Raw genomic sequence first — 15,157 nt, 5'->3', positions numbered from 1 at the left:
ATTCTGGAATTATAAAGACTGGTTGAAAATATTTTATCTGGAAGTTAACGCTATTATAAACTGTTTGATTCACCATTCTGTTTTAGCAGAAACAAAAAAAGTGCGCTACAGCATTTTCAGGTTTCTGTAAGTATACAAAAACTAAAACTATCATCTCACGCTGTAACTGACATTTTTTTCAGAATGGTTTTGACATTTATATTTTTCCCTTCAATGGAAATGTTAACTCTACAAATAATAACAACAGAAGTATACTCTAACTTTTTATTTCATCAAAGCTCTTAAAATATCAGTAAGCACAAATTCTCCACTAGCAAACTACTTTGATTTTAAAAGTCACATTTTAGGAATGTATAATGACTCATCTAGACCAACATCACAAAAGAAAAACAAAACATAAAGCAGCCAAAGGAAGGGTAAATGACAAGAATCAGAAAAGCTACTTCTGGACGGAGAGGAAAGAAAATACTAGACAAGGTTCTGGTCAAACTAACATTAACCATATGATTCCCATCAGTTTATGATTATTTCAGGCTGTTCAACATATATGTAAAAAAAAGTCTGAAGAATTAATGAATAATGAAGTGACAAGGTTCGTTGCTGATACTAAGCTATTCAGAGTTGTATAATCATGAAGGAGCTGTGAGGAACTGGAGGGGGAGCTTGGAAGACTAAATTATCATGGTAATAAAACAGCATAGGAACTTCAGTGTAGACAAAAAGAAATGTTGGAAAGAATCTACTTTTAGATATAAAATGACAGACTCTGAGTTCACCTTTATCTTTACTCCTTTTTGCCATAACGAGATGGTATTATCAATGACAGATAGTTCTATGAAACCATCAGCTTCGTACAGGATAATCAACAAACACACAGTAATCAAGTAAAGAATTAGGAACCACTGGGAAGAGAACAACACAGAAAACATTGTGTATTTATAAATTCCTGGTGTGTCCACACCTGGAATGCTGGGTGCAGTTTTGGGTCTTCCATCAGAAAATATGACAGAATTGAGAAGCATTTCAGAAGGATTCAGAATTGGAATCACTGCCACAGAAGAACTAACTATGTAACAGTAGGATTTTTCAAGGTGGGGGAAAAAAAAAAAAAGACCACTCAGGAGGCATAGGAGAATTCTGTAAAATCATGTGGTATAAAGGACCCTTTCTAGGTGCGTTTACATGAATGGGTTCTAGAGATTCTTACAACATTAGATGGCGAGTATCACCAGGAAAAAGCAGGCCAAAGAGATGGAGAGTGCATGCTCAGAAGTTTGTGTGTAAAAGTTTCCCAAGAGCTGGTAAACTCTAGGGACTGGCAGTCTTTTTTGAACCTACAAAATATGATCAATTCAGAATACCACAGGTCTGCTGAATCTGTACACCACCATTAGCACACATTAGTACCAGCAGCAGCTTGTATGACAGACAACATCCCAGAGAGCGATGGCTACTTTACACAAACAACGAATACAGGATTGTATATATACCCCCATGAAGCAAAGGACCTTCTGCAGGACTTTCTGAGGCTATTGGAATAAACCCTTCGTTACGCTTGTTGGAGTCAACCTCCCAACTGTAAGCTCCAACTGTAAGCATGTAAGTGATGGTGTTGTGTGTAATTATCAGCTATTAACAGTAACAGCTTTATTCTATTAATTACAACAGTATAATGAACAGAAGGTGTTCTAAGAAATACTGGTTGTGATCCCTGTCTCCCCTCCAACCTGACTTGCTACCAGGGAAAAGGCATTTTACAACGCAAGAATGAAACTAAGATGCCAGTACAATTTGCAGTTAACTCAGTGTAACTCTTAGCGAAAGTCTATGTGGATTCAAAGTTTCACTGGGCAAATAGGGGAATAATCCCTGAAGGGGTACTAAGCACATGGCCTTCATTTCTGGCAAGCAACAACCAGAAGTCACTTCAAATTGCCCAAGAGTGGGAGTGTATTCTGGGAAAGTGTTACCATGTTTGCCCTTTTAATAAACTCTTCCTTAAGTATCCACAGATAGGATAACAGGTTTGATAATGGACTTATCAATGTGATTAGTCTTGCTCAGCCATGTTGCAGTAGGAATCAATATTCCAAGAACAGACACAGAGTAGAACTACTAGGATGATGTAGAGTATGCAGGCACCACCCTAGAAGAAAAAAACTTAGAAGAATAAAACTCATTTAGCCTACTGAAATGAGGTGAGAAGATGTAATAAATAATAGATAAAAAGTAAAACTAAGAAAAACTAAAGAAAAAAGACCACTGAGGCCAAAAGATAATAACAACATAGTAACAAAGAAATATATGCTGAATACAAGTAAAAATAAATTAGAAGTTTAGAACTAAGCAGAATATTTAAGTCCAACCTACCAGCTGGAATAGTGAGAAAAAACACCTTCGGGTATTCAGGTCCTAAAGATCTTTTCTGACCTCGTCAGCACCAATCAGAATTATTTTAATATAATGTCTTTCTCATTTAGATCAAACCAACTTACAATAAAGCACACAGAAATGTGTACTGTCACCAGTGTGTTTTCTTCAAAGCTGAACAACTCCTAATACTGTTGTAAAAAAGGTACATAAGTAATGCAAGTTATATTTGGACAGGAATTTTAGAAGAAAATGTCCAATCAAGCACAATAGGATATTTGCTTTGTTAATGCTAGAAATTTACACTCTGTGTATACTGTATGACTTCAGTCAAGACTCTTTTAGAATCACTACCTGGCATGAGCTACCATAAAAGTCTGTACATAAATAATAAACAAGGTAAACACTACTGATTTCTTTTTCATGAATAGGTGAGAACAACAACATTTCTGATGGGAATATCTAATTTGAAGCAAGAAATTTCTCAGCTAGCTAGCTTACTTCTCATATTACGAGCATAAAAAGATGCAGCAAAACATGGAAAATGTTTTCATAGACAACACAAAAACCATATAAGAAGATACAATATTAGGGGTTCAAAGGAAACATGTACCATCCATCAAAAGGCTTTTTAAAAGACCAAAAAAAAAGCTGGAATGGTTAAGCTGCAGAGAAAGAAGGCTGTAAGAAAATGGCATTCTTCAAGAAGTCTGTTCAAAGAAGGAAAACAGAAAAATATGTCAACTGTGGCATATTAGTTTTAAAAACAGAATGAAACAGACCAAAATAGTTTGAGGAACACTTGCATAAAGGCATAAAAGGCAGTAATAAATTATTTTTCAAACAAATCAGAAGCAGTAAGCCCGTTAAGGTATATCTGTAGAGCTAATAGAAGATCAAAGGATAAAAAGAGCTCTTGGAACAGAAGACCACCACAGAGAAGTGCTAGCAGAGAAGTTATAAAAGAAAACTGACAAGTGACCAACTGCTAGGACCAAACAGTATTCACTCAGGTGATCTAGAAGAACTCTGGGATGAACGCAGCTGAGCCATTAGCTACAGTGTTCTTGTTCAAACTGCCTCAGTGCCAGAAGCATGAAATATGCCAAATGGACTCTGGAGGACAGCAGGGAACTACATGGCAATAAGTCTGAAATTTATAAAAGGCAAATTGGTAGCTGTGTTTAAAGCAAAAAGCAAACAATGGAATAAACACACTGGCAAGAGTCATCATTGCTTTTGTAAAGGGAAGTCATGCTTCATTAGGTATCTTTCAACAAGCCACTGGAGACAGACAAGAAAGATCCAGTTCATAAAGACCACTGTTTGAATGCCAAAAAGATTATTAAAGAAAGGCAGGATGCGGTAGGGCATATGAGAACATCCTTATGTTGATAAAAGCTGATTAAAACAAAGGAAACAGGTTTAAAAAAACATTAGCTAGTCTTCAGAGTGGAGGGAAATCACCAATTGAATCTCACTGTGTTATTGCACATATTTAGAAATGACTGGAAAGTGGAAGAGGTGTCAAATTTTGCTGATAGCTTTAAGCAATTCAAGGTAGTAAAGAAAACAATCAAACATGAATAATGCTAATACAGTGACTGGGAGATAAAACAATAGGTGAAATTCATATAGAGAACTACAAATCTTTTTCCAAATTGTGATCCCTGACACCTGGGTAGAATCAAGGAAGTACCCCTGTATAATTGCACTGTTCTTATGCTTGTCGCTACACATGTACTATTCAGCTCTGCTAGAGACAGAATACTGAGTTTGATGGACTTGGTCTAACCCAGTACAGATGCTCTTGAGTCTCAACAAACTATTCATCTGTGAAGCAAAAGAAGAACATTATTAACGTAAATGAATATAAAAAGGCATGGAATTTCCAAGTGGATTGTGTTAATATCCTAAATTATTTGGGATTTTGAATGCTCTAAACAAAGTTCAAGTTATTCAAGTTCACTGCCAAATTGTTTCCTATTCCAGAAAACTGGCAGAACCTGTGGCTCTATAATATCCTAATAACTAAGAGATGTTCACCTGAGTATTTGAACAATTCCCATCACAAGTTAGTATTCACAAAGAATTATCTGCAGTAAGTGGAAGTTACCTATATAAATCCTGCACATATTAATGTAAACCAGACATTCATATTTCTGTACTTGTTTTCCTAACACGTGACAACTTAGAGGTAACTCATTAAGTCATTGCTGCAGAAGAAATATTCCACAGTATAGATTATTATATTTTACTCACTTCTTACTGTGTATAAATTTACTTTAAGAGTTATTCGTTCAAAGCAGTTAAGTAACAAGTTTGAAAGAATTTGTAATTAAAAAGAAAAAAGAACAATGAGAAACCAATCTTAATAAAGCGCTGTTTCGACATTACCTTATGTGGATGGATCTTGTAAGCATGCACTGATTGTTATTCTGGATTTTGTGTGGTACTTAGCTAGCTAGTGAACTAAATAATTAAAAAACAAACAAACAAACAAACCACCTCACCCTGTCAGCCATACAATTATGGATTTCATACACACACAGAAAATACTTAAGATGCACTGCCACATCAAAAGATAAGTTCAAAAAGGAACGTCTGTTCCCAGTCTAGCAGAACATAGATCACAGCAGAAGCATACAATGCTCCTCTCCCTTCTTCTAATTACCCCGTTTTCTTCCTGCCTATGCTGTTTCAATTCAGCCATTAAAGTAGCAGGGCAAAATTATAAAACATAAGTGGTTACAGGAATTCAGTCTTTGGCTCCTTCTGGCAGAGGATTTTTTAGGTTTCCAGGGTTGACAAATGCTAAAATAACAAGAATTCCAGAGCATGTTCCGCTAAGACTTCCAGAGCCATGGAGAGTAGATTAATTAAGCTCATTGATAATGTCTAGTGAAAATAATCAGCTGCAGCAGTACTTAACAAGAAGGGGTAAAAATTTTTTAAAACAAAGGAAAGTTTATCATTCACAGAAAGTGAAAAATAAATAATTTGTTAAATACGTAAAAGGAGAGAAAAAAGGCCGTAAAAAGTTAAAATCTCATACAGCTCATACTGTAAAACACTGTGCAGAAAAGACTCATGTCTTCACAATATTCCTGGATGTTTTTTCGAATTACACTTAGTACGTAAATGAAACATTGCATAGATTATAAAATGTGGAAGACTCTTGACAAGATACTGCTAAACACTAAGCATTCATTACAAAGCAATAAACGTCATTAGCATCAGAAAAACAAGAACAGATTTTTTTTTCATATGAAATAGCTACAGATATGAATCTATTTCATTTTCATATTCAATATGACTTGAAAAGACCAATAATATGCTGATACTTATTAGATTTAATTCATCACATAGCTTGTCTCATAATTTGCCAAAAACATTATCCAAAAATGGTAATGAACATCACTTCTTGTTTCATTAGAAAAGTTTTAGGAAAGAGTAGTTCTAAGATGGATTTTCTTTCAAGCTTCTTCAGAAACAATATTATTATATCTTTGATAGCTCTTAGACATATTTCTGTAATACATTTTGATTTAAAATTGAGATATAACAAAAAAAGATGTCTCATCATTCCAGTGTACGTTTTTATTCCTTCTCCTCCCATTGGTTATTAAAGCATAGTGAAAGAGAAACCACAATTTTTCACTTCTCCTTTCATAATCAGGCAATAATCTATCACAACACTTCCCAGAGCACAGGGAAAATGTTATAATGTTCAAACAGAAAATGAACTTCTCATTTCAGTATCCTTTGACTCACATGAGACAATGAGTCCTAAAAATTGCCACCTCAGGAATATGAGAAATTTATGTTCCAAGTTTGGGACTTGTCAACATATTACAGCAGAACAAAACCAGTTAATCCTCCAATGGAAAAAAAAATATTCTTCCATGCCCAGCACTCTGTTGAAGAGTTTATAAAACCCCAAAAAAGTGTTTAGAAATGAAAGCCAAAATTTTTTCTTCCTTCTACCGACAGATGGTGCTATAATGCCTAACCTACCCAATGCAAAGGACAGCATTTATTTTTAAAAAAATCTAAATTTAAGAGACAGTTGTGCCCATTCATAATGAAATGTGTAAAGCCTTATTTTTCTATGAGGGTACATCTAACTTCCTTTCTGTTGCCACATTACCTTTTTGCAATCTTATGGACTATAACTTTTGGTTACATTACTACAGGACACCTACAACTTGTGCTATCAATTATCTTCATATTTTCTGTAAAGATTCATTGCTGATAACCCACACTACTAGACAGAATACCCATTGAAAGCATACCAAAATCTTTTGTTCTAATAAATAAGGTCATTGCCATTAAGTGTGTTGAATAACACTTCATATAAAAGGGTGTTGTAAGAGCCACAGAAAGATTATTCGATGCACGAGTTCTGTAACAAAGCAGCTTTTATTAAAAACACTGGAAAATTATATGGAGAATAGGGACCCCGTCAAGGATTAAAACTTTCTTTCCCGCAGTAAATGTTTGCTACATATAGAAGTAACAATCATCTACAGAAACTACAAAGACACCAAACACCTTTCATAATTCTTTCAAGGGCTCTCAAACATTCTCTTTGATTTATGGGTATTCTGCCACAATTGATTTGCAGTACTTTTTAGTTACTTCCTCTGATGCAAATAACATCTAACATTTAATGCTTAGTACACCAAAGGGGAAAAGGTGCAGAATATACAAGATTATCAATCAACGGAACCACTGAATTTTGTTTTCTGCCAAGGAAACAAAAAGCAAATAGCTACATTCAAGTCACTATCAGAACGCTTGCCTAGCCTTGCATCTTATCTCTGTCAGGGCAATACTTGTATTAACATTAAGATTCGGTTCTCAGCATGAGCCATGAAGTAAAACATTCAGTTTATTACACACAGCCTATAAATTGATACTGAATAAGAATTAAAACTGTGAGGAAGTCCAAGTCTTCCGCATGAAAAAACATAACTGAACAGAAAAGGGCAACAAATTTTACAGCAGCTGGAAATGCTAGATTTAATTATTGAAGAGAAATCATGCAGAGAAGTTAGCTGCCTACCATGATTTATAACAAATGCAAAGGGAAAGTAATGTGAAAATCTCAGTTAATCAACAGAAACAGCCAATAACAAGAATGCCAGCACTTTATATTTCTATGGATGATGAGAATTTGAAAAAATAAGACCCAAAACTCAAGGGAATGACACCACACAATCTTTTAAAAAAGATACTTTGATGAGGCAGGTTAGTTTGTAAATTACAGCAGCAGTTGTGTTTTACTGAAAAAATTACCAGTGTCTGTTTTCCTCACAGACTTAAAATGAAGAATCCTTGTCCATCCATTCTAGAAAGTTTTCTGAAAATTACTGTGTTGCACTGTCCTTTGCTCCTCTAAACACACCTATGATGTGCAACATTATGAATGGTTCTGTATAGTACCTTTTCCCCCATTTTCCTGTTCCTTCATGTGAATCTTCCAGGCAAAAAAAAACCCGCCATGCTGCTGGAAGAATATTCATCAAAAATACTTTACACAAGCATTGAGATATGGTATCACAGATTTTGGTCAAAATCCAGTAGTGCCATCTGATAGCAAACTAAACCTTCACTAGAAAGATGAAACACTGTGATGCTTGAACAGTCCAGGCGTAAAAGACTTGCAGGTTTATGTATTTAGAATTCTATAAATATGTATATTCACACACAAATACATGAAGAGATTTATATAAGACAGGAGGCATATCCAAGGCAATGGGCACTCCTGTCATAAATTATAAAATAAAGTCAATTAGAGTACAAAATTCCCTCCCCCTCCTCACACCAAATCCAATTATTCTCGTAGGCCCAACTCCGCAGCAGTCTGCACACATAATCTCAGACACAGTGTGAATCCACCACATTTTTCAAGGTCATTTCTAGAAAGCAGTCTAGGTGGTAGCATGAAACTAGCTGTTGGAATTCAGGCATAAAGAGGTTGTTTTTCAGGATTTTCAGCTCTACCAAACACTCAGGGTGAGATTTTGAAAAATGCCCAAGAGATCTGTGCACATAAATCCCAGGGACACTGGCTCACATTTCCACATTCACTGTAAAAATGTGTGCTTCACTGCCACCTCACTAGAGTAATGAGTGGAATATTGCTTCATCAGGCTTCTTTGAGGCTTAATCACATTGTAAAATGGATAAGTATGTCTCGGGTCTCCCTGTGACCTCCCTGCATGTCTACATTCATAGATATAACTACTTACAGAGGTAGCAGTGAAAACATAGGTGAAGAAAGGATCAGAAACAAATAAGAAATAAAAAGGTTGACCTTTGTATTCAGCCATAGAAAAACCTCTCACAACCAATCCTTCACCTTCAAAGCAATTTTTTCCTGTCTTTTTTACAATACCAGCTTAGAAGAAAGAGAGCATAACTGGTTTGCTCATAATTTATGTTACTTATAATATCTCCTTTTAAAAACAAAAGGAGTGGCCAGGCACCAAAGAAGAAGACTTTTCTGTCTTTGTCCAGGCTGCTGAGTTGTAAGGTAGAGCCCTCTAGAAAGGGTGGGAGATTGCATCTTCCATGGGGGAAGCTGAGCACCTCCAGTTTGAAGAAGCTTCTGGAGTACAGGACTGCAGAGGCAAAGGAAGGGTCTGCAATGCAAATGGAAACAGAGACTCCTGACAAAAAGGAAGAAACAGAAAAATAGCCAAGACAAGATGACGACACACTTTTTGCTACCAGGCACAGAAGAAGTGGATGTGAAGATTTTGCTGCTGTTCAAGACACTTTATTTGAAGTTTCTGAAAGAGAGAGAATTGCCTTGAGAAGACATACGGAGGAGAGAAAAGATTTCTTTTCAGATCCTTCTAATTTAAACCTATCTCACCCAGGCACTCAGACTTTCCTGCATATCTAAAGTTACAGCACAAACTGAAACAATATGCAAAAAACCCCACCCTTGCTTTAGAGACTCTTCCTGTGCTTTTCGTCCTACTTTACAGAAAGGGTATAGACACTTTCCTGCAATGTTCTGACCAACGCAGGGTCCCACCACATGGAGACATAGCAAAGAAAGGCCCTATCAGGCCTTATGCGGCAAAGTGAACATGTGCCACATTTGCTGCTGCTTCTCCGTCTGGCTGTGAAAGAATTGATAGGTGGACACTTCTCAATCCACTTCTGGAAGGAAAGCATCTGTCCTGTACTTGCAATGAATTAAGAAGCAAATAGGAGTGGTACCTTCCCCTCTGGATCCTGTGCAACTTTTAAAATGTCACATGACAAATACTTTCCTGCATCACATTTCTAAACTGCAGTTGTTCAGCACAGCAGTGTCTTTCCTAGTATTGCCTATTTTCCTAGGTTCTTCCTTCCTCTTACAATGACCATCCTTACCCCATTTATAACCAAATACTGTACAATAATATATAACTACAGAACTTCATTAGGAAGCTTGTCTAAATTTCCCATTGCTTTCTCCTGCCTCTGTGTCCCAAACACCAGACTTCAGTTTGCCTTTTATTTTACAACTTCCCTTGCCTTTCAAAAAAAAAAAAAAAAAAAAAAAAGTAAAAAGAGTGTTCTACAGAAAATTTTATGACTAGATTGCTCTATCATCATGCTGCAAATCTGTCCAAAATCTGACACACGACTTGCAAGGTTCACCTTTGTCATGACTTTTAGAAATGGAAGAATTAAAACCAGGTAGCAGTAAACATAATACAGATATTTAAAAAGAAATTTGGGGGTTGGATTTTTGCTGAATCAATGTTATCTTGGAATATTTCATATGTGATCTGAAACACCAGAAATGCAAGTCAGAATAAAAATGAAAAAGGCGTAACAGTTCTTGCCACATTTCTCATCTGCCTCTGGATCTTTATCCCTCACTCAACCAGCCTCATCTCTGTTCCCCCCATAGGTCAGGTGGCAAAGCTTGGTTGTGACCTGAACCATGCATGTTCGTCCCAACCATTTTTTAAAAAAACCTTGCAGCTTTGCAACTAGTAATTACCACAATCACAAAATGCTTTTAAAAGTAATCGAAACCACATTTGCATATACCATTCTTCAGGGCTAAATACTGTAGGATCACACTATTTTCCAAGAAATTGTTTAAATTTTTTGTTATACACAGGATATGCTCACCTTCTTCAACTATCACAGCAGGGAAATTCCTCATCCTAGGACATTGTTGGTGCAAAATATTTACATAAAATTTTAAAAGGAATTGGAAAAATTCACAGCAGAAAAATCACAACTTATTTATTAAAGACATGGTCTCTGATCAGGGAGGTCTCCGAGTTGCAGATCTCTATATAAAGACAGAATTTATAAAAGTATAGCCTATCTGCTTCCTTGTACAATTGCTCTTTTCTGGACATATGCCATGGCAGATGGGATAATGCATTCAATGGACTGACCAAGCAGAGTATTCCTCATGACTGGAAGAATACCATCTTCATTCCAACTCATTTCTCAAGAATAGATGGAGGATGAAGCAGCAAATCAAGGAAATGGGTACATGCAGATGACCAAACCACACCAGTCAGGCTAGCCAAAACAATCTTTAGCTTAGGGGTCATCATCTGCTATGCTGCCTCCTTACGGGTCCTCAGGTTGGAGAAATGAACCAGATCAAAGGCTGTACGTCAATTGCTTTGGAAGCCCTTTTTCTCTTATTTGCGAGTCCTTCCTGTCACGTGCTTGTAAGTGTGTCATGACATGAGTGTTAGCACCAAAACACAGGCATCGACATCGACACCCATTCATACAATGGGAACATACCTACCAATTGCAATACACAGCATGTCAGTAGCCCAACACAGCACAGATCCATTCCCATTAAGTGATGGAATGGCGCCAGTCTAGTCAAGTGACAGATCCATTTCTGGGCACAATAGAAGAATTGCAAGTTCTCTATAGCCTGGAGCACCACTTGAAAAGGCTATGAGGAACACCATGGCCAGAAGGTATCACTGTGCTAAAACAAGACAAGCACACTTGACAGGACATGTGAAACAGACCATACCATGGATGGATGAAACATGGTACACAGGAATTTCTGATTGTTGATGTGATACCTGCAGATTTGAATGGATGTGACTAACAGTTCCCCCTTCCACAAAAGAAACATAATGCCACAGACATCAATAACACTAAGTTCATGAGACAGCAGGTTTGTTATTGAACCATTTGGTAGAATCCTAGTTGTATATCCCCAATTTGCACACCTGCAGAAGTGATGCTAGATCTAAGTTTTTCCAACACAGTAACAAAACTAAACTTGATAAACAGAGTGCTGCTATTTTAGTACACTAGTTTCTATTTAAGTTCAACCTGATGAGTTAAACCCCTTGAGGCATCATTCTGAAATAGCACAAATTCAAAACCAGCATTAACTTAAGGTATCAACCAACTCTTGTCCTAGAGAGTTGTCACAGCAAAACTCAGAGCTATATTAAAAAAATTGATGCTCAATGTAAATTTCTTCCAGACATCATAAAAGTTGTCTTGAGACTGAAATAAGGCTAACAGTGAAGGTGTCACTGAACAACTGTATTCATTGATAGCCTGTATTTACATGACAGAACCCTTTACTTCACACAGATTTCCCACATACATGCACACCTTTGCAAATAGTTTGCAACTGAAGAAAAAAAGTGGGCTGTTCATCTAATCAATAATGCCATGTCATGCATGGAGCTACTGCATAAATCCCGAGCAAAAGATGTCAAGCACGTCCCACTCCAATGATTATCAGGCAAGGAAGTAAAAAGATGCACTTTTCATCTCCACAGGACTGTTGCCAAATCCTTGATGTAATAAATGAAACATGCCTGCTATTTCACCATTGCAAAATGGTACTGTAGATATCTTACAACATCTCTGTTTGCAGGAGGGGGTAACTAGCTCTAGATGAAGTGCAGATATGTTATTAAACAACGCACAGCTTGAATCCTGGGGCCAACACAGATGACCTTTAGAACATAAGCACTGTCTAAGACAAATATGCTTTCATCTTTGGGGAGTATTTTTTCAAGTAAAGATTTAAGAGAAAAACAGTTTAGAAATAGGTTAAGCACAAATGTGCCTTCAATCTCTTAATGCTTCATTTTAAAAACAAAACCACAAGTGGTATCACATGTCAGGAGAAAGACTAAGTACACTTTAAGCAGAAAATTAGTGAATTTAGTGAGATGTAGCTTTGTTTTCATTTAAACACAATAATTAAAGCACAGAGAAAGGAGACACATGATGTAACTGAGATCCAAAATTGGAGGTGTGAATAAAGGAAAAAATAGGCTTGTATTTTTATTACAAGTCTATAAAAACAAAGGTCATTATTTCACTTTAGAATCCCTTAAGTGGGATGAAAACACAAAAATATAACAAAACCACACAGAGACATGTAAAACATAAGGAAAATGGTTTTAGAGATGGATTAAGTGAAATAGCAAATAATACAAAAGAAAAAAAGGTAATTTCTCATTTTGCACTTAACAGGCTGTTATCATTTATGTTCAGTGAGGTGGTTTTTTCAGAGTTATGTCTTGACTATGACACTAAGCAGCTTTAACACATACAGTGATATTTGCTTCATGGAAAAGGGCAGCATTGGTATGATAAAATTCCTTCCCCCACAAACTATGGTTTGCAAATTCTGACAAGTTCTGAGCTGCTCTGCACAGCCTGTTTTTCCATCAAAGTTAGTGGCAAACTATCAAAACACCCTATGACTGCAAAGCACTTTCCAGGATGGAACCTCCTGTGCCTGAAAAGCCTGTATGACACATTGGAATCCTCAAACACAGTGGGCTTGTTATGTTTTGGTGGTTTGTTTTTTTAAAAAAAGATTTCATTTCTTACCTCAAATTCAGCATGGCGGTTAATATCCTCTGCTCTCTGTCTACTCAAGATAAATTCTGCTTCATTTGCCACTCTTACCAAATGGTCCTTCATGGTTTGACTCAGCAACCTGAGGACAGACAATATTTAAGAACTGCCTTGAGAGAATGAAGTCCTAAAATAAAAATCTGTAAATACAATATATAGACAAATATTTTGAGCTCTGTTCCATAACTGACTTTATTGTGTTAAGAAAATGGTATAAATAAGGTTGAAGAGTAATTTTCTGGCAACTAGTAAAATTGTATTTCAATAGTAAAGCGAACGAAGTATTAAACAAAATGTAAACACTCTAGACAGTCATTTGTTTTACCTGAAATATAGGTATGTAAGAAAATCTTTCACATACACACAACACAATATAAAGAAAAGCAAGCAGTTTATGCATATAAACATCCATGGTGAAAGCCCTAATGTAACTGATGTAAAGTCTAAATAAAAAATTGTGAATTGCATTGCAGTATAGTTTTTTTCTTCAAATGTAAAATTGGAATTTTATGGTAAGTATACATTTAAGTAATATTTTCAGGATTATAAAACATCGTCAGTCTCACAAATGAAATGCTAAGATATACATTGTTCTAGGTTATATACAGAATAAAGCTGTAATTCAATCTGAGGTTTCTGAGGCCTTCATAAACCTTGAGTTTATGAATGGCAGCAGAGCTGACAGATTGAATTACAACCCAATTATTATGTGAGTTCACATATTGTTACTAAAAACATCTCCTTTTTAATTAGTTACATTGGGATTCATAAAGTTAAAACTGGCTATACAGGAGCTACACTGTTTTAGAAGGTGCACATTTCCATAGGATCACCCAAAGATACACCAGACAAATCTATTACATGCTCTACTGGTTAGTTTTTAAAAATATCTGTTATTAAAGCTTTTTTTTTTAAAAAAAAGTTTTCAGTTGCTAATGTAGAAAAGAGTAGCAGAACATAAAATCACTTGTTTGCCTTGCACATATAAGCTAAAGTACATTTCAACAAGGTCAGAGTCTACCGAGAGCCTTTCTTTACAACCACAGGATTTATTATGCAGGATACCTTCTAATGTATACAATGTTAATTTTATCAATGTTAATTTATCTGAACTAAGGCTCCACCTGTCTCTATCTGTATGTTTGATAGTATGATCATCAATGTTCTGCTGTCTCTTCTCCTATGCTATTCACAATTCCACACTTGCAGTGGACTTGCAGGTCACAAGCCTACTCCAATGAGACAAAATCCAGAAGCAGAACAACACCTGAAGCTCTTTGTTCATTGTCTTTCTCAGTACAAGGCTAGGAAAACTGCAGCACAACAGCTAAATAAGACTATGCGATCATGAACCAGTTAAGTCAGTGAGTTACTATCTCCCCATGGATGAAGTCTTGAAAAAAAAGAAATATGCACAATTTATTATTTGAAGCATGACTTCACCTTCTGTTTGAGGAGGCTTGTACAGAAGCTACTGTTTTAGAATCACATTATCTTTTATTTTTTCTATTTTAAGTCACCTCTAGAATGGAAGTAGCTGTTGGCCAACCAATACAGAATTTGGCCAATTTATCTGTGTGCATTAGTGACAAACTTTTACTTTCAAAAACCTGCAGAACCAACATTGTTGCAATAATGTAATTACAATTTCATAACTTTTCATGGCTTCAAAAAAAATTGGGAAAATAAACTAGTTAAAAAGGCATTGTTCATACACTGAAAAAAGAAACCCCAGACCTCTGTCTCTAATAATTTACAATAATGTTCAGCTAAAAATAAATCCCTACTAATAAACCAGCAACAAGAAACTTTGCATAACCAATTTCATAGTCTGGGCAAATTCCAAGCATTTGATTCCCCTCTTTCTCCAAGATCCCCAGTAGCACATTCA

General features: G+C 36.0%; 1 protein-coding gene across 2 annotated transcripts in view; it reads right to left on the bottom strand.

The window, feature by feature from the left end:
* LRBA (LPS responsive beige-like anchor protein) overlaps nucleotides 1-15,157 on the bottom strand; it is a 434,876-nt gene that overhangs the window by 267,356 nt on the left and 152,363 nt on the right. For both annotated transcript variants that reach the window (XM_075034981.1, XM_075034972.1), the window contains one exon: nucleotides 13,240-13,348. In XM_075034981.1, coding sequence (XP_074891082.1) covers nucleotides 13,240-13,348 — 109 coding nt within the window. The remainder of the gene's footprint in view (nucleotides 1-13,239; nucleotides 13,349-15,157) is intronic.

The sequence above is a fragment of the Buteo buteo genome, chromosome 1 (assembly GCF_964188355.1).
Source record: "Buteo buteo chromosome 1, bButBut1.hap1.1, whole genome shotgun sequence".
Taxonomy (NCBI): Eukaryota; Metazoa; Chordata; class Aves; order Accipitriformes; family Accipitridae; genus Buteo; species Buteo buteo.
The sequence above is the reverse complement of the archived record's forward strand: the minus strand, read 5'-3'. Positions and strand labels throughout refer to the sequence as shown.